This window comes from Entelurus aequoreus, linkage group LG03 (assembly GCF_033978785.1).
Source record: "Entelurus aequoreus isolate RoL-2023_Sb linkage group LG03, RoL_Eaeq_v1.1, whole genome shotgun sequence".
In the NCBI taxonomy this organism is placed as follows: Eukaryota; Metazoa; Chordata; class Actinopteri; order Syngnathiformes; family Syngnathidae; genus Entelurus; species Entelurus aequoreus.
Window position 1 is genome coordinate 12,597,217 of NC_084733.1, and position 20,000 is coordinate 12,617,216.

Consider the following 20,000-nt stretch of genomic DNA (forward strand, 5'->3'; position numbering starts at 1 on the left):
CTTCAGTCATTAACAATTGCATCATCAGAGAAATGGACATTGTAACAGTGTAGGACTGACTTGGTAGGATATGTACAGCAAGTAGTGGACACAGAGAGAGAGATCAGAAAGTATAAGAAAAAGGGTCTACATTTGATTATTTACAATCTGAAGAGGTATGATGAGGAAGGGAGGGTGTTAGTTTAGGGTTGAATTTGCCTGGAGGTGTTCTTTTAGTGCGGTTTTGAAGGAGGATAGAGATGCCCTTTCTTTTACACCTGTTGGGAGTGCATTCTATATTGATGTGGCATAGAAAGAGAATGAGTTAAGACCTTTGTTAGATCGGAATCTGGGTTTAACGTGGTTAGTGCAGCTCCCCCTGGTGTTGTGGTTATGGCGGTCATTTACGTTAAGGAAGTAGTTTGACATGTACTTCGGTATCGGAGGTGTAGCGGATTTTATAGACTAGGCTCAGTGCAAGTTGTTTTACTCTGTCCTCCACCCTGAGCCAGTCCGCTTTGGAGAAGTGGGTAGGAGTGAGGTGTGATCTAGGGTGGAGGTCTAGAAGTAATCTGACTAGCTTGTTCTGGGATGTTTGAAGTCTAGATTTGAGGGTTTTGGAGTCCCTGAAGGAACTGTGTGTGAATGCTCCAATGCTAAAGTTGAACTGAAATCCTGGAATTTTTTTTAAAATTGTTGAAGGAGAGCACACAATTCCCAAATAGGCTGAATATTTTGAAGTCGGAACAGTTTGAATCAGATAAAAATGTGGAAGTTGGGGAACTTTGAAGAATGTCCCATTGATTTCAGTGGGAATTTCCCCCAAATTTAGGAATTTCGGGAAAAGCTGGAATTTTTTTGAAAATGGTTATGATTGATTGATTGAAACTTTTGTTAGTAGATTGGACAGTACAGTACATATTCCGTACAATTGACCACTAAATGGTAACACCCGAATAAGTTTTTCAACTTGTTTAAGTCGGGGTCCACGTTAATCAATTCATGGTAGAACGGTGGTACAGGGGTTAGTGCATATGCCTCACAATACGAAGGTCCTGAGTAGTCCTGAGTTCAATCCCGGGCTCTGTGTGGAGTTTGCATGTTCTCCCCGTGACTGTGTGGGTTCCCTCCGGGTACTCCGGCTTCCTCCCACTTCCAAAAACATGCACCTGGGGATAGGTTGATTGGCAACACTAAATTGGCCCTAGTGTGTGAATGTTGTCTGTCTATCTGTGTTGGCCCTGCGATGAGGTGGCGACTTGTCCAGGGTGTACCCCGCCTTCCGCCCGAATGCAGCTGAGATAGGCTCCAGCACCCCCCGCGACCCCAAAAGGGACAAGCGGTAGAAAATGGATAGATAGATGGATAGGTCTGAATGAGTTGAAATGGTTGGTGTTGGAATTTTTCAAATCGGTCGAGAAATGTTGAAGTAGTAACATGTTGAATTGAGAAATGGTATTATGGAATTCCTGGAATTTCGGGAAAATCAGGAATTTTTTTGAAAATGGTAAAAAAGACCTTAAATGGTCTGAATGAGTTGAAATAGTTGGTGTTGGAATTTTTCCAAATCGGTGGAGAAATGTTGAAGTAGTAACATGTTGAATTGAGAAATGGTATTACGGAATTCCTGGAATTTCGGGAAAAGTGGGATTTTTTTTGAAAATGGTAAAAAAAACATGAATGGATTGAATGAGTTGAAATGGTTGGTGTTGGAATTTTTCAAAACGGTGGAGAAATGTTGAAGTAGTAACATGTTGAATTGAGAGATGGTATCACGGAATTCCTGGAAATTCGGGAAAAGCAGGAATTTTTTTGAAAATGGTAAAAAAAACTTGAATGGTCGGAATGAGTTGAAATGGTTGGTGTTGGAATTTTTCAAATCGGTGGAGAAATGTTGAAGTAGTAACATGTTGAAATGAGAAATGGTATTACGGAATTCCTGGAATTTCGGGAAAAGCTGGATTTTTTTTTAAAATGGTAAAAAAAAACTTGAATGGATTGAATGAGTTGAAATGGTTGGTGTTGGAATTTTTCAAATCGGTGGAGAAATGTTGAAGTAGTAACATGTTGAATTGAGAAATTGTATTACGGAATTCCTGGAAATTCGGGAAAAGCAGGAATTTTTTTGAAAATGGTAAAAAAAACTTGAATGGTCGGAATGAGTTGAAATGGTTGGTGTTGGAATTTTTCAAATCGGTGGAGAAATGTTGTAGTAACATGTTGAAATGAGAAATGGTATTACGGAATTCCTGGAATTTCGGGAAAAGCGGGATTTTTAAAAAAAATAGTAAAAAAAAACTTGAATGGATTGAATGAGTTGAAATGGTTGGTGTTGGAATTTTTCAAATCGGTGGAGAAATGTTGAAGTAGTAACATGTTGAATTGAGAAATGGTATCACAGAATTCCTGGAAATTCGGGAAAAGCAGGAATTTTTTTGAAAATGGTAAAAAAAACTTGAATGGGCGGAATGAGTTGAAATGGTTGGTGTTGGAATTTTTCAAATCGGTGGAGAAATGTTGAAGTAGTAACATGTTGAATTTAGAAATGGTATTACGGAATTCCTGGAATTTCGGGAAAAGCTGGATTTTTTTTTAAGATGGTAAAAAAAAAACTTGAATGGATTGAATGAGTTGAAATGGTTGGTGTTGGAATTTTTCCAAATCGGTCGAGAAATGTTGAAGTAGTAACATGTTGAATTGAGAAATGGTATTACGGAATCCCTGGAATTTCAGCAAAACCGGGAATTTTTCCCAGTTCAAAAAACAACTTTGTTTTTTGTCCTGATTAAGAGGAAAGTTTTGATGGTGGAACGGTTGAAATTCGTTGAAAAAGGTGGAAGGACTAGTCGCCAGAAAAAAGGGTGGAAATAGAGCTTTGGAAAAGCAGGAATTCTGGAAAATTCTGGAATTATTTTTTTTTTACTCGTAAAAATTATAGTGTGAATTTCCAGAATGGTGGAATGTGTTGAAGGTGGAATGGTATGAATCGCTTGAAAAATGGGGAAATGGTGGAAGTTTGAAAAATGGCCAATTCGTTTTGAATGGGAAAAGTGTCCTGGAAAAGCCGGAATTCTGGGAGTTTTTGGAATTTGTCAAGGGAAAGCCAGCAATTCCCAAATAGGCTGAACAGTTTGAAATTGAAACGGTTTGAATCGGGTGAAAAATGTGGAAGGTAAAGTGAGCCAAAATCTGGAGAAGAATAATAATAAGTTGAAGAATAATAAATAGATTAATTTTGGTGTAGAAAACCATACACTTTGGAGCATTCACACAAATATTGATGTCAATTATTTTTAATCAATTAATTTCAAAGTACTACATGAAACAATAGGTAAATATGAGGATAACAAAAATCATAATTTGAAAACTATAATGAATATTATTGATTAGAGAAAATCCTTCTTGTAGATAACAGTGTTTTGCTGTAATTTGTAGCCATATACAGTACAGGCCAAAAGTTTGGACACACCTTCTCATTCAATGCGTTTTCTTTTTTTCATGACTATTTACATTGTAGATTGTCACTGAAGGCATCACAACTATGAATGAACACGTGTGGAGTTATGTACTTAACAAAAAAGGTGAAATAACTGAAAACATGTTTTATATTTTAGTTTCTTCCAAATATCCACCCTTTGCTCTGATTACTGTTTTTGCACACTCTTGACATTCTCTCGATGAGCTTCAAGAGGTAGTCACCTGAAAGGGTTTTCACTTCACACATGCCATAGTTTTGATGCATTCAGTGACAATCTACAATGTAAATGTCATGAAAATAAAGACGCATTGAAATGAAAGGTGTGTGCAAACTTTTGGCCTGTACTGCATATATTTGTATTAGACTATTTAGTTCATACTTTGTGCTATAAAACAGCTAAAAGGAATCCACTCAACTAATTCACTTAAAATACTTGGAAAAACGTAGAAAGCACACGACCAATGTTTACAAGATAATGGCCCAGAGCCTATCAGAACGCAAGATGGCGATCACGTGACCTAATCATCACGTTAAAGTAGAACATTTGGTTTTCATAATTTGCATAGAAAAGACCCAGAATGAACAAACATAGACTTAGACTTAGACAAACTTTAATGATCCACAAGGGAAATTGTTCAACACAGTAGCTCAGTTACAATGATGGAAAGTGTAAGGATGGAAAGGACAATGCCGGTATAAATAGACTAATATAGCGATAAAAAATCTAATATATATACTAATATATACATAATATGTGTACAGAATAATATATATACAGATATATTATATTATTTCTATAACATATATACAATATATACCAATGACCATGTACAATATTACAGTATATGTGACAGCAGCAGCATAAAATAGAGAGTAGATCCAGCAGGAAATAGAAAATAGACATTATAAACATTATAAACAAAGAGAAGTAGCTAACATGGCAGATGCCATCTATAAACATGTTGTCATTTGTTTAAATATACAATGATGAAACCATAAAGCACAGTTACTCCTGTATTTTTAATTGATTAAACTCATGAAACTAGCATTGGAAGTGACGGAAAATTTGAGTAAACATGGCCGGTCCGATTCGACTTGTGAGTAGCATCGCAATGAGTGGGTCTGAAAAATCAATATGCAAATTGATCAATTTAAATTGTATTTGTCAGACTAACAGATAAATGTATAACTTACATCATAACAAGGATTCCAATTAACATTTTACTTACCTTAGATCAGTGGTTCTTCACCTTGTTGGAGGTACCGAACCCCACCAGTTTCATATGCGCATTCACCGAACCCTTCTTTAGTGAAAAATAAAATGTTTTTTTTTTTTCAAATTCAAGACAAAGTTATATGTTTTTGGTAACACTTTAGTATGGGGAACATATTCTAAGTAACAAAGACTTAATTTAGAGTTATTTGGTTAGGGTTAGAGGATTAGGGCCAGGGTTAGAGGGTTTGGGTTATATGCCGAATAAGACATTAATAAGTACTTAATAATGACTAGTTAAGAGCCAATATGTTACTAATTTTGCATGTTAATAAGCAACTAATTAATGGTGAATATGTTCCCCATACTAAAGTGTTACCATGTTTTTTTACTGGTGCACAAAATGAACCGTGCATGAACATCACCTTGTTCAAAGAACAAAACCAACACAGTGCATAAACTCACAACAAATTACACACCTGCAAATCAGTGTGACTTCTGCTGTTGCCGTATCCGTAATACGCCGATAGGGAAAAGTTTTTATTTACACGATGAGTCGGGTGTGTCTTGACCTCCGCCGAACCCCTGAGCCCGACTCACTGAACCCCTGGGGTTCGATCGAACCCAGGTGCTTTGCCGAGTGTAAACATGGCAAAGCATCTAAGATTGACCAAGTACAGTGTAGCACCTGTACTTGGTCAATCTGAAAATGTTGATATTCTGGATAAACTAGGATGTGTACTCTACGTCATTAGTGTATAGTGGTGATGAAAACACACTGTTTATTCTTGTTTTGTTCCCAGCTATGAATTTGGCTCCACAATGTCCCTGTACAGCCGTGTCCGTCCATCGAGGGTGCTGAAATGCATCCAGCAGCAGATCTTCCACCTCCACCCAATCAGTCCTCTGTCTGTGCCAAGTAGAACCATTATGCATGGCGAATACAGACGTCCCGGCATGCCCAGAGAAAACAAACTTCCGTGGCAGTATATCAACTTTAACTTCTCCAAAGGTTTAGCGGGCATCAAGAAGCACTTCACCCTGCTGAAGAAGGAGTTCCTCGACGGGTGGGTGGGTCCGCAGGGGAAGCCCCTTATTGAGCACATGAAGGAGCAGAACCGACTGGTTTGGGAGTTCCGAGGCCCAGAGAGCCTGGAGCAGTGGATCGTGTCGTCAGATCTTGAGATCGGAGGCAAAAGTGAGGTCTATGTGAAAGTGGGCAGAAACAACAACACCTGTTTGCTCTACGGGACTCTGAGGTCTACGCCACCCCAGGACGGAGAAACACGCTACAGCGGATACTGCACCATGCGCTCCAAGCAGCCCCTGGTTAGTATCATTTAGTATCTCCTTCTCCAACCATTTATGCTAATGTATACAAGTATTATCAATACAGTGCAATCTTGATTTACGAACCCCTCTATTCGATTGAGCAACTTTTCAATCGAGCTAAGTGAACCATGTCTGTGTGTACGAATGCTTCATTCAGTCATTTATTTTGTGTTGCTCCTGCAGGCAAAAAGCAGGGCGCTCCACATCACTCGCTGCCCAGTGCACAGTACTAGTCACTTCTCAGCGCTTTAACTCAATATGAGTCCCAAAAACTCAACAGGCCAGCGTGAATAAAAAGAGGTAAATGCTAGGGCTGTGAATCTTTGGGTGTCCCACAATTCGATTCAATATCGATTCTTGGGGTCACGATTCGATTCAAAATCGATTTTTTTCCCCCGATTTAACGCGATTCTCGATTCAAAAACAATATTTTCCCGATTCAAAAGGATTCTCTATTCATTCAATACATAGGATTTCAGCAGGATCTACCCCAGTCTGCTGACATGCAAGCAGAGTAGTAGATTTTTGTAAAAAGCTTTTATAATTGTAAAGGACAATGCAGTGTTTCCCATTAACTGCCAAGATACCCGTGGCGGTGGGGGCGTGACCGTGGGCGTGGCTATGGGCGTGGTCACCATGACATCATCAAATAATTTGCATAATTGACTACAATGATATGATTTTCTCTAAAAAGGCTCAAAAAATGTATATTTACTAATTAATAATAACAGTTTTGTTTTAAACGTCCATCCATCCATCCATTTTACAATATAATTACAACACGTTATGTACATATTTATATACAGATTTGAACAATAAGTTATTCACTGAAATATATTTATTAATTGTGGTTCTTACAAAACATATATCTTTATAAAACATAAAAGCTAAAATGTCTCATAAAGCTCTGCCCCTTTAATTAGTGCATACTAAATAATTTAACTTTAGCCTACTACTACAACCATATTATTTACCAGCAACATAAAGTGAAACAGAGGCAGAGGTGTCCTGCCACAGTCAGTAACAAATAAACAGAAAACAGTAGTGGTGGTAGATAGACACAGAGCTTCATCAAACATCTGATCCACTGAACAAAGAGCTCCAAAAATCTTGAACTTTAGACTGCCATCAGTTTTACTCCCTACACTTAACCATGTGTTTCCTACTGCCTGCAGACTTTGCACCCTTTGTTATATACACATGTTGTGTTTCTAATATAAATACATTTAATAAAGTCAAATACAAATAAGGCAACAAGAGAAGTATCCTACACTTCTCTTTTGTAAAGTAAATCTGAACAGCCGATATGGGCATCTACATCAACTATATGATTTGCCTGAGAAGCTGGAGAGGACAAAAAAAATAAATAAATGTATTTATTTATTTATTTTATTTTTTTATTTGTGGCGGACGTAATTATTTCGTGGCGGGCCGCCACAAATAAATGAATGTGTGGGAAACACTGCAATGTTTTATCAACTGATTGCAATAATGTAAATTTGTTTTAACTATTAAATGAACCAAAAATATGACTTATTTTATCTTTGTGAAAATATTGGTCACAGTGTGTTGTCAAGCTTATGAGATGCGATGCAAGTGTAAGCCACTGTGACACTATCGTTCTTTTTTTTCTTTTTTTAATAAATGTCTAATTATAATGTCAATGAGGGATTTTTAATCACTGCTATGTTGAAATTGTAACTAATATTGATACTGTTGTTGATAATATTCATTTTTGTTTCACTACTTTTGTTTTGTTCTGTGTCGTGTTTGTGTCTCCTCTCAATTGCTCTGCTTATTGCAGTTCTGAGCGTTGCTGGGTCGGGTTTGGTTTTGGAATTGGATTGCATTGATATGGTATTGTTGTGTATTGTTTTGTTGGATTGATTAATTAAAAAATAAAATTAAATAAATAAATAAATAAAATAAAAAAATAAAAAAAATTTAAAAATGAGAATCGATTCTAAATCGCACTATGTGAGAATTGCGATTGGAATTCGAATCGATTTTTTCCCCACACCCCTAGTAAATGCTGTGGAGTTCAAAAAAATACTATTTGTGAGGAGTACAATAAATGTGCTCACAAGTATGGAAGAATCGATAAATCAGGCTTCTTACCACAGCAAGTGTGAATTGACTTTTATAGAAAAATATGCCAGAGCAGACTTATTTCACAGCGGAGGAAAAGACACTACCTCTCGTTCAACCGCGTGTCTTTCAAGGCACACAGCCCCCTTCCTGTTTTTTCGTCAGTTAAAGGCATACTTGCCAACCCTCCCGATTTTCCCGGGAGACTCCCGAATTTCAGTGCCCCTCCCGAAAATCTCCCGGGACAACCATTCTCCCGAATTTCTCCCGATTTCCACCCGGACAACAATATTGGGGGCGTGCCTTAAAGGCACTGCCTTTAGCGTCCTCTCTCACCTGAAAAGGAGACTATTATATATGTCTCCATTATCCATAGGTTTATCTATAACCCATAAAGTAGGCAGGCACGGAGCTATTTCTCAGCGTGTGTTTATTCCAGCCGGCACGTTAATACACTGACACACAACATCCGGGTTCCCATCATGCATTGCTTCAAAACTACGGCAAGTAGTAATGTCCAAAAACATAACAGAGACGAAGCAGAAGAACGAAGAAGAGACATGGCGACGACGAGTAAGAAGAAGAAGTACGCTTGCAAGATCCAAAATGATTGGAAAAATTAATTTCAGTTCATCCAGGACAGCTCGAAGGGGAAGGGGTATGCTGCCTGCACATTTTGTAGATCAGACTTCTCCATTGAGCACGGTGGCCGAACGGATATACTCATTCATGAACGGATTATTTATATATATATACATATATATATATATATATATATATATATATATATATATATATATATATATATATATATATATATATGTATGTATGTATGTATGTATATATATATATATATATATATATATATATATATATATATATATATGTATGTATGTATGTATGTATGTATGTATGGGAAAAATCACAAGACTATTTCATCTCTACAGGCCTGTTTCATGAGGGGTTTCCCTCAATCATCCCTCAATCTCCTGATGATTGAGGGAAACCCCTCTGTAGAGATGAAATAGTCTTGTGATTTTTCCCACACATACATATTACGCTCTACCACGGTATCGAGCACTATTTTTTTTGGATAATCTAATTAAGACATATATATATATATATAAGAAATACTTGAAAATATATACACCCCCCCACCCCACCTCAACACCCGAATTCAGATGTCTCAAGGTTGGCAAGTATGGTTAAAGGTTTATTATGGTAGCCATATGGTTGTTAAAGTTAAGGATTTTTGTGATTTCTGATAATTTGTAAGGGCACCAAAGTGACTCCTACGTGTGTGCACATGTTGGCAGAGCAGTGCACACAGCATAGTTAAGAGAACGTTGATCCATCACCCCTTTGCTATGTTTGTGTGATATACAGTACTGTATAGCACTTTATATCCTGTCCAAACCTGCACTAAAATATGGACTTTTGTCGAGGCTGAAACCGATTATTCATATTTACATTGTTTCTAATGGAGAAATTAGCTTCACGATACAAACTTTTCGATTTACCAACCCCGTTCGAGGTTCCACAGTATCACAATGACCACATGTCCCTAAAATTGCCACCTACACTGCAAAAATTGGAATCTAAGTAAGATTAAATATCTCGAATAAGGGTGATATTTGCTTATTTTCTGTCTGATAAAATAATTCTTCTCACTAAGCAGATTTTATGTTAGTGTTTTACTTGTTTTAAGGGTTTTGGTCCTAAATGATCTCAGTAAGATATTACAGCTTGTTGCTGAGATCGGATGACCTATATTGAGTAAAACATGCTTGAAACTAGAACATCAAGTGTTGCAAAGCTGTGTCATCAACACTCACAAGTATAAAACTACTTTTTTAAAGTAATCATTTCTTATTTCAAGCATGAAATAAAAAATTATGACTCATAATTAAAACGGATGACAGCCAAATGGACTTTGCTGTTTTATTTTCAATGAAACAAGATGAATTTTTCAAAATTACACAAAAAAATTGTTTTGGCCGGGGTCCGGGCTGTATAGATGCGCACTAATTGACTGAAAGAGCACGCACTCGGCGTGATGATGTCATGTTATCGATGGAAAAATGCATTTTTAGACAATATGATTTGCCTGAGCGGCTAGTAGACCCCGAGAGTAACAAGCGGTTGCCTTGTTGCCTTTCCATTAAGAACAATAAATTCGTTATTAGTATACCGGTAACTTTGCTGGTTTCAAGAAATGTAATGCCTAGTGCATATCATTATGTCAAGATAATGGCACTAGCATTTACTTAATTTAAAGAATATTTTTCAACATATTGAGAAAAAAGGTCTCATTTGTTTTTTCTATCAAGAAAAGTGCACTTGTTATTAGTGAGAATATACTTATTTTAAGGTATTTTGGGGTTCATTGAGGTTAGCTAATTTTACTTGTTTGTGAAAGTCTTGACAAGCCAAATTGTCTTGTTCTATTGGCAGATAATTTTGCTTAGTTCAAATAAAATACCCCTCATTTTTGTATTTTTTCCCCTTGTTTTTGAACACTGACTTTTTGCAGTGTAGTAGTGTTCAGACGTCAGCCGACGACAAACCATTCTAAAAACATGGCCAACATTTGAGCACTGCACAAAAATTGAAGAAGGTGCACCCAATCCTCCCCCAAAATACCTCTCTCGTTACCCCTTGATGAACATGTGTTCCATATTTATTTATAAACGAGCTCTAGTGGCGGGTATTTGTCACAGTTGGTTGGAGCGCCTTTGGGTTTCTGTTTAAAGCAGCTGGAAATAAAAATACATGACAAATAAATAATGACCTTATTTCAATAATAATGTAACCCCTGTTTGCAAAGCCACTTGTTATTGGTTGCAATATGATGCTTAATCATGACCATTTAATGACAGAACTGCTTCTTCTCCAGGCCTCTTTTGATAGAAAGAAACACTACGACTGGACCAGTTTCAACACGCTGCACCTCAGGGTGCGTGGCGACGGCCGACCGTGGATGATCAACATCGCCGCCGAAACCTTCTTCTCCCACCAGAAGGACGACATGTACAACTACTTCCTGTATACCAGAGGAGGACCCTACTGGCAGGACATCAAGGTGACTGAGCGTCCACAGACTGAAGAATGCTAACGATATTAAATAACGGTTAATATTGTCCTTAAAGATTCCCTTTTCAAAGTTTTTCCTGACACATCGTGGAAGAATTCAAGATGGTCAGTGTTGTCTGTGGCTGGACAAGGTAAGTACTCTGAAAACATCTCAATCATTCAAGCATTAGTTTAAAAAGATAAATATCAATAAAATCTGAAATATTTAAGCATTAAAGTCGCTAAAAAGAAGATAAATTATAAAATATCTTTTATTCAAGCATTAAAGGGGAATTGCACTTACTTTGGAATGTTGCCTATCATTCATAATGTTTATGTTAGACAAGAACACGTTTTTCTTTTTGTATGCATTCTGACGAGTAAATAAATGCTATCAAAAGTCAGCTTACAATAGAGCCTATGGATGTTGCTCTATACCACGGGTCGGCAACCCAAAACGCTGTAAGAGCCATATTGGACCAAAAATACAAAAGACAAATCTGTCTGGAGCCGCTAAAAATGAAAAGTCTTAACCCTCCTATTGACCTCGATTTTTGCCTACACCATCGTTCCTCAGGGGTCACATAGACCCCAGAGATGTAAAGCTCTATAAGTTGTTGTGTGTGGGAGTAAGACACATGATCCAATTGACTTTTTTGTGCTCCCAAGTCTTCTGAACACAGAGAAGTCAACTCTGAGTCGATCTGACCATCATACACTGAATTATTGTTGTTTGAATACCGTTTGGTGTCAAATTTGACCGTTTTTTATTGATTTTTTGGCACACTACGCCCCCCCCCCAGATAACCTCCCAGTGGTAAACCACTTATTTGTGCTCCTAGGTCCCCTGAACACAAAGAAACAAATTGTGAGTCAATCCAACCATCTTAGACCGAGTTATCGCAGTTTGAATACTGTTAGGCGGCCATCATTGAATGTGACCGAATTGTATTAATTGTATGGTGTTGTTGTTGTTGTTGTTTTTTGCCATTTAGATTGCACTTAGTCAGGCTTCTACCCTAAGACCAGCTATAGCTCTTAGGGTCATGGAAGCACGCAAACCCCCTGACCACGATAAGGTGGCAATCCTCCAGGGGGAAGTTTTTTATAACTTTTTTTTTTTTTCTTTTTTTTTTTCTTTTTTTTTTTTTCCAACAACAACAAATATCTGACCGTTGGCCATTTGGAGTGTCCATTTGAAAATAACAATATTCGTCTCACTCTCCAAGAAAGGGTCAAGCACAAACCCTCTGACCAGGATAAGGTGGCAATCCTCAATGGGGGAAGTTTTTTTATTACTCTTTATATTTTGTATTTTTTTTTTTTTTGTTTTGTTTTTTTTCAACAACAACAAATATCTGACCATTGGCCGGCCATTTGGAGTGTCCATATTTGAAGAAAAAAATAACAAGACAGTAGGCTATTTACCAAAAATATTGTCTTATTTCAAAAAAACTAAAATACTGTAAAAGTCTGCCACTCCTATTTTTTCACAGACTGCAAAAAGTAGCCTAGAGTCTACCTCTCTCAAGAAATGTAAAACAAATGAAAAATGGCAATATTCATCCCCCACTCTCCAAGAAAGGGTAAAGCACTACTGGGCACATGATCCACAACGGATGTGCTCCTTGCAGATGTATTTGCCACATCCCCCACATGTATTAGTTGTCTTGTTATCGTTCCTAGTGGAACAGATCTGGCACCTGCCTCGTTTTTGCCCTCTGGCCACTGGAGGATTGGAGGTGTGTGCCTCCCTCTGAACATCCTCCACTATCACCACAGCAGCCGCTGAGGCTCTTGGTAGGACAACTCTTCGTGCAATTTGGGGTTGCACCAGCGCGTACCCCAGCTGTTCCAGGAACAGCCTCCTCCGGTACAGCTTTTCGCTGTTCCAGCCTTCACTGATCTCCCTCCAAAGCACAAAAGCGTTGTAGGCACTCACATCGATGATGTTGAAGAATACAACAAGGGGCCATCGTGCAGTCATGCGTCGGCAGCTGTACGTGCCTGTGACTTTATCCAGGTTGTCAACACCACCCTTTGTGGCATTGTAGTCCAACACCATTTGTGGCTTCTTGTCCTCCCTGGTGCTGAGCTGGGCATCCTTGTGCATCGTACTCATGAGCACAACGTTCTTCCCTTTCTTGGGGCAATACGAAACAGCTGTGGCGTTCTCAGTGAAGGCAAACACTGAGGATGTAGCCTGTCTGTTCTTGATTGCAACAAGCTCAGAGGGAAGCTCTGGCTTGTTCTTGCGGACTGTCCCCAGCATGGTGACTTTCCGCTTTGCGAGTTCTTCACCAAGGGCATAGGAGGTGAAGAAGTTGTCGCACGTTATATTGTGCCCCTCCAGTCCCTCAGCCATGTCCAGGACAACCCTCATGCCCTGATTTTTTTCAGGTGCTTCCCCAGGGGCTTTGCCGGTGTAGACCTGCATATTCCAGGCATAGCTTGACTGGGCATCACATGCTGCCCATATTTTAATGCCGTATTTGGCTGGTTTACTCGGGATGTACTGTCTAAATGGACAGCGGCCACGAAACGCCACCAGACATTCATCCACAGTCACATGGGGGCCTGGGTTGTAAAGCAATGGCAGTTGCTGAACCCACTTGTCCCATACATCCCGGATAGCTGCCAGCTTGTCATGTTCTCTCCGGCCCTGTCTTTTCTCTCTGTCATCGAACCGTAGGACACGAGACATAATATGGAATTTCTTCAGAGACATGGTGGCTGGGAAGATGGCCCTTCCAGTCTCTTTATTCCACAGGCTTTCTGCTGCCTCGCCTTTGGACTTGTACACGCCCCCCAAAATGAGCAACCCGATGTATGCCTGCAAGTCAATTGCATCGATCGGCTTCCAACTGTCCCCAAACACACGACTCCCCTCTAAATTGGTCATCAAGAGTACATGGTTCTCAATTGATGGTGTCATGAGGAGCTCAAATGCAGATTTTATGTCTTGGACACGGCTAATCGCATATCGGGTTGGGCCTGGAACCATTTTGATGACATTACCAGCGCTAAGTCTACCCTGCCGTTGACGTGGGGCAGGGGACCACGACAACTTTCCATTTTTGGACAGGAAAATGTCTGCTGGTGTTCCAGTGTTGACAGGAACTTCAGCATCAAGGGTCTCATCCTCATCAGAGGACGATGCCCCATAATCAGGGTCTTCCACAACATTGTCTTCGATTTCAGACACATTTTCCTCTATGTCTACCTCTTCACTAAAAACCTGATCCAAAACCTCCTGGACAGAGAACGTCTTGTGGTTTGGCATCATCAAACTCAAAACAAGAGAGAGAGAGAGAGAGAGTATATCACAAACAGCAGCAGAGAAATGGTTTAGAAGGCAAACTCGAAACAAGAGAGAGAGAGAGAGTATATCACAAACAGCAGCAGAGAAATGGTTTAGAAGGCAAACTCGAAACAAGAGAGAGAGAGAGAGAGTATATCACAAACAGCAGCAGAGACAGCAGCAGAGAAATGGTTTAGAAGGCTGCTATGCGAGTGCTTTTATATGTTTGCTCCTCCCCCCTCCCCTCCTCCTGTTCTCACACGGCGCGGGAACGGAATGTTTGAACTGTTCCGACATCCCGCCATTCCGACAGAGTATAAATTATAAATTTATTTTCAAGACCATTTATCTCAGTGGTTTCTGCATCAATTACTAATAAAGATCTACTCACTGCTTTTTTCTGTGTTCAGGGGACTTAGGAGCACAAATAAATGGTTTCCTACTGGGATGTTCGAGGTAGAAAAACGCTAAAATGGCCACCAAACGCTACTCAAACCACACTAGTTCAGCATGTAATAGTCAGATAAACTCACAGTGATTGTTCCATTTCATTTCTTGTGTGACACTTATATGGAAAACTGAGTTTATATGTATTTGTACGTTCAGAAATTACGAAAATCACTTTTGGTCACATTCAAGACCAAGCCTAACAGTATTCAAACTGCAATAACTCGGTCTATGATGGTTGGATTGACTCACTATTTGTTTCTTTGTGTTCAGGGGACTTAGGAGCACACATAAGTAATTTCCCACTGGGGGGTATTTGGTGGGGGGGGGGGGTGCAATGTGCCGAAATATCTATGGAAAACTGTCAAAATGGCTGCCAAACGATATTAAACCAACAATAATTCAGTGTATGATGGTCAGATCAACTCACAATTGAATTCTCTGTGTTCAGATCACTTGGGAGCACAAAAAAGTCAATTGGATCATGTGTCTCACTCTAACACACAAAGACTTATAGTGCTTTCCAATCCTGGGGTCTATATGACCCCTGAGGAACGATGGCGTGGTCAAAATGTGTACAGAGAAATGAGAAACAATCATGCAGTTGATTTTATATTTTTCTGTGTCTCCCTGATGGATTAGGAAAAGTCATGAAATATTAGGAAGAAAAACTAATGACAACCATCTTTTTAGAGACTCTCAAAATGCCTTGGGGTCACATTGACCCCAAGGACAATAGGAGGGTTAAATAAGTGTTATAATGAAGGCGACACATGACGTAATTGCTATATTAGCCTACTAGGAAGGAAACCGCAGGCTGTCTTCTTTTAACAGATTTATTACAATCTTTGGCGAGCTCTGTCATTTTTGCTGTGGTCTGGAACAACATGGCACACAAACAACTATCTGAAATGCAGATTACACATTACATACAGATAATGTGTCATGAGACATGCAAAACTAGATTATATACAAAGAGGATAAAAGTAAAGGATGTTAAATGAGCTCAAATATAGCTACAAATGAGGCATAATGATGCAATATGTACATACAGCTAGCCTAAATAGCATGTTAGCTTCGATTAGCTTGCAGTCATGCACTGACCAAATATGCCTGATTAGCACTCCAACAAGTCAATAACATCAACAAAGCTCACCTTTGTGCATTCACACACAGTATAAAAATTTTGGTGGACAAAATGAGACAAAGAAGGAGTGGAAGATTTTACACGTAAACAAACTGTTGCGTCACAGTCCACACTATGGTGAGTTCACCAACCGCCAAAATTAGTAGGACAAAACAATGTTCACCAAATACTCTTGTTAGTGAAGCATACACACAAACATATTAAACAGCTTTATAACAATTCGGAAAGTTTGTCCTCAAACAAAAAACATACTAAAACAAAACAAATATTTTCCCCCATCTTTAAAAAAGAAAAGAAAAAAAGAAGTAACTAAATAGTTACTTTTCACAGTAACGCATTACTTTTTGATGTAAGTAACTGAGTTACTTTTGAAATTAAGTAACTAGTAATTGTAACTAGTTACTGGTTTTCAGTAACTAACCCAACACTGTGTAGCACTAAACATTTTTTGAGAGTTGACTTTTATTTGTTTTTCCAAATCCTCAGATCAACACCGTCGGCTTTACCCTGGCAGATAAAGCCGACGGTCCCTTCCAGCTGGAGATCGACTATATTGGCGTCTGCAAAGATCGCGCTCACTTGTCGGAGTTTGACTACGAGCTGCACAAGAGGAACCCGGAGGTTCCCTGACTCACACATTTGCATAATGGGTGATGTCAAACATGACACCATTGGGTGATGAACAACACACTTGTGTAAAATCCAGACTTTTTATTTTGAAAAAAAAAGCAACATTTAGACAATATATTTTTTACTTTCCCAAAAGCAAGTTCAAACTAAATCCAAATCACTAAAAAAAGCACAGAAGCTAAAATGCGAACAAGCTGCTGCTACCTGGTGAGATCGACTCATAGTGCGGACGTGAAAATATTTACAAAAAGACAGCTTGAGAAACATTTACGTCATCACAAGGCCTCTTCGAGCACACAGCATGGCGGACTTCTTTTGCTTGCGATCTTCTGCTTGTTTCACTTGCCTCTCGTCCCTTCTAGGGGCAGAATCCAAAAAAATGCAGCCGTTATTTACAGGACTCATTAGCAAAATATTTAGTAATTATTCAGGCCTGGGCTGATACATTTTGCTAGACGATAAATTATTGGCGATAAATGATACTATCAACATTATTTTGAGATCAAATTAACCACTGATGAAATAGAAGTAGAATAGATAAAGTAAGTATACCCTTTCAAAAGCAATTCACTTTTATTACTCGTATATTTTAATGTAAACTTTGAAATATTAAAGTTAAATAAAACAAAAATGAAATAAACTGATATAACCGTGACGGTGATCATTATTATTGAATGTGCTCAAAAAGCACTTTAAACACACTGAAATCTTTTAACCAAGATGTTTTTTTAAATGACAAATAAATAGCCACACAATATACTTTTGGCAGAGGAAACATTAAATATTGTCCGGCTTCATAAGAGCCATCACTTTTATTTTGTGCTTGAATAGGTTTATCTTCGTCCATTTTATTTTTTTAAATAATGTTTTTTTTAATAAACGCAAATTGGGCGATCACTTCAGGTGTATGTGATGTCATGCAAGTTCACTTCCTGTTGAGTATACTGTCCATCAATCACTTTGTGCAAAAGCCTTTATGTTCAATGCGAATATTGTAACTTAGTTGTTTAGATAGTAACGTGCTTGAATAAGTTCAGATTGGGGTATGATATTGTCTCGTTAGCATTAATCTAGCAAGCTAAATCTACCGTATTTGTCGGACTATAAGTCGCAGTTTTTTTTTGCGACTTATACTCAGGAGCGACTTATGTGTGAAATTATTAACACATTAGCGTAAAATATCAAATAATATTATTTAGCTCATTCACGTAAGAGACTAGACGTATAAGATTTCATGGGATTTAGCGATTAGGAGTGACACATTGTTTGGTAAACGTATAGCATGTTCTATATGTTATAGTTATTTGAATGACTCTTACCATAATATGTTACGTTAACATACCAGGCACGTTCTCAGTTGGTTATTTATGCCTCATATAACGTACACTTATTCAGCCTGTTGGTCACTATTCTTTATTTATTTTAAATTGCCTTTTAAATATCTATTCTTGGTGTTGGGTTTTATCAAATAAATTTCCCCAAAAAATGCGACTTATATATGTTTTTTCCCTTCTTTATTATGCATTTTCGGCCGGTGCGACTTATACTCCTGAGTGACTTATACTCCGAAAAAATACGATATTTACTTTATTTAAATAATACGAAAATGTATATATTAGGGCTGCAACTAACGATTAATTTGATAATCGATTAATCTGTCGATTATTACTTCGATTAATCGCGTAATAATCGGATAAAAGAGACAAACTACATTTCTATCCTTTCCAGTATTTTATTGGAAAAAAAACAGCATACTGGCACCATACTTATTTTGATTATTGTTTCTCAGCTGTTTGTACATGTTGCAGTTTATAAATAAAGGTTTATTTAAAATAAAAAAATTAAAATTAAAAAGCCTCTGCGCATGCGCATAGCATAGATCCAATGAATCGATGACTAAATTAATCAGCAACTATTTTTATAATCGATTAGTTGTTGCAGCTCTAGTATATATTGCATGCTTAGAATAATTATAAAAAGGTACACTTTATTTGTAATTATTACATTTGTCTGAATAATTTGATGGCGTACTATTTTATACTTATTTAATACAGTGAAGATTACGTAACTGTTTAATTGCATATATGGCGGAAGGATCTGTGTGGTAATATGGTTTGGACACAATGTATTGTGGGTAATGGCAGTCAGGTATGGGGGAATCGAGCCACACAGTTTTTTTTTACCTTACTCTTACTTTTTCTAACTGTTTCCTACTGTAACAAACTCGCTTTATTTTGCCATTCGTTTCCTCCCACGTCGTTATTGTTTTACGTTTTTGAATGATTAAGTTGACAAGTAAACGATACAAAACGAAGAGGAGCGTCTGGAGTTTTGTTTGTTGTTGCCGCAGCAAGCGGGAGCAGGAGAAAGTAGAGGAGCGTCAAGCTAAGACTTCGTTAGGAATCTACACCAACCACCAGGAGTTGTATAGTGGTTATTGTTAGAATAATTGTTTCTAAATTATCACAAAAAAGCTTTGTATTACATTGAGTTCCTGGCAGGGGGACGGGAGCTGTCTTTGGGGCCTACCAGGACCACTGCGACTTCAAAGCGGACAGATGGCAGGATCTGCCCAATTTCCAGACGAACTCTTTTTGAGGTATTTTACAAACCCTTTTTGAACTATTTTATGGAACTCTTTTTGAACTATTTTACGACCTCTTCTTTTGAACTGTTCGGTAACCAAAGGCAACGCTGTTTACGACCCACTTCCCTTTGGAAGCAGCTGTGGTCAGGCGGGGGGAGAAAGTCAAATAAAGAAGGAGTGCAATCTTTTGGCAGAGCGCGGGCGACACTGTAAGAGGTTACAGGTCGACATGTTTTCTCCTCAATATTGAGTCCAAATTGAATTCTGCCTCTGTTTGATTCTTTGCCTCTTGTCTTGTTTAATAGATGTCATCAGTGTTTGAACCTGACAGTTATGTTTATTAGGGTTTATGTACATATCGTACAAACGCCGGCAGCCAAAAAAAATATGCAAATCAGGACTTGAAGGCCGTAAACATGCGTGCACTCGGCGATTACCGAGGCTGGCAAAGTTGCCGAGTTCATTTTCATCTATCGTTCGATTCATTGACTTATTGAGTATCAGCCCAGGTCTGTAATGAACACACTTTGACCTTCCAACCTACCTGGTCTGGACTTTGTGCTGCTTGTAGTTCTGCTGACGGGGGTTGGAGATGAGCGATTTGTCGGCGGTCTTGACGTCACTCACGTCACCGAACGGCTTGAGCTTGCCTAGTAACGAGGATGGGAAAAAAGGTCACACATCAGAAAGAAAAGCACTCGAAAGGATAAGAAAGTTATTCCTGAG

At 38.4% G+C, this 20,000-nt stretch overlaps 3 protein-coding genes across 4 annotated transcripts in view; 1 reads left to right on the forward strand and 2 right to left on the reverse strand.

The window, feature by feature from the left end:
- ndufaf1 (NADH:ubiquinone oxidoreductase complex assembly factor 1) overlaps nt 1-20,000 on the forward strand; it is a 22,102-nt gene that overhangs the window by 891 nt on the left and 1,211 nt on the right. Inside the window, exons 2-5 of the mRNA XM_062041252.1 lie at nt 5,474-5,999; nt 10,987-11,172; nt 11,240-11,314; nt 16,544-20,000. The exon at nt 16,544-20,000 is cut by the window's right edge and continues 1,211 nt beyond it. Of these exons, the coding sequence (XP_061897236.1) occupies nt 5,493-5,999; nt 10,987-11,172; nt 11,240-11,314; nt 16,544-16,687 (912 nt within the window). The 5' untranslated portion in view covers nt 5,474-5,492 and the 3' untranslated portion in view covers nt 16,688-20,000. The remainder of the gene's footprint in view (nt 1-5,473; nt 6,000-10,986; nt 11,173-11,239; nt 11,315-16,543) is intronic.
- Nucleotides 12,466-15,654, reverse strand: LOC133646159 (piggyBac transposable element-derived protein 4-like). Its single transcript, XM_062041249.1, has one exon. It carries the CDS (start codon nt 14,446-14,448, stop codon nt 12,757-12,759), a length of 1,692 nt encoding a protein of 563 aa, XP_061897233.1. The 5' UTR covers nt 14,449-15,654; the 3' UTR covers nt 12,466-12,756.
- The window catches only part of nusap1 (nucleolar and spindle associated protein 1), a 16,542-nt gene continuing 13,281 nt past the window's right edge, over nt 16,740-20,000 (reverse strand). Inside the window, exons 10-11 of one of the 2 annotated variants that reach the window (XM_062041251.1) lie at nt 19,819-19,924; nt 16,740-17,042 (exon numbers count right to left, since the gene is read on the reverse strand). In XM_062041251.1, coding sequence (XP_061897235.1) covers nt 16,955-17,042; nt 19,819-19,924 — 194 coding nt within the window. In that variant the 3' untranslated portion in view covers nt 16,740-16,954. Of the gene's footprint in view, nt 17,046-19,818; nt 19,925-20,000 lie in introns of both variants that reach the window. The other variant, XM_062041250.1, reaches the window with a different exon arrangement.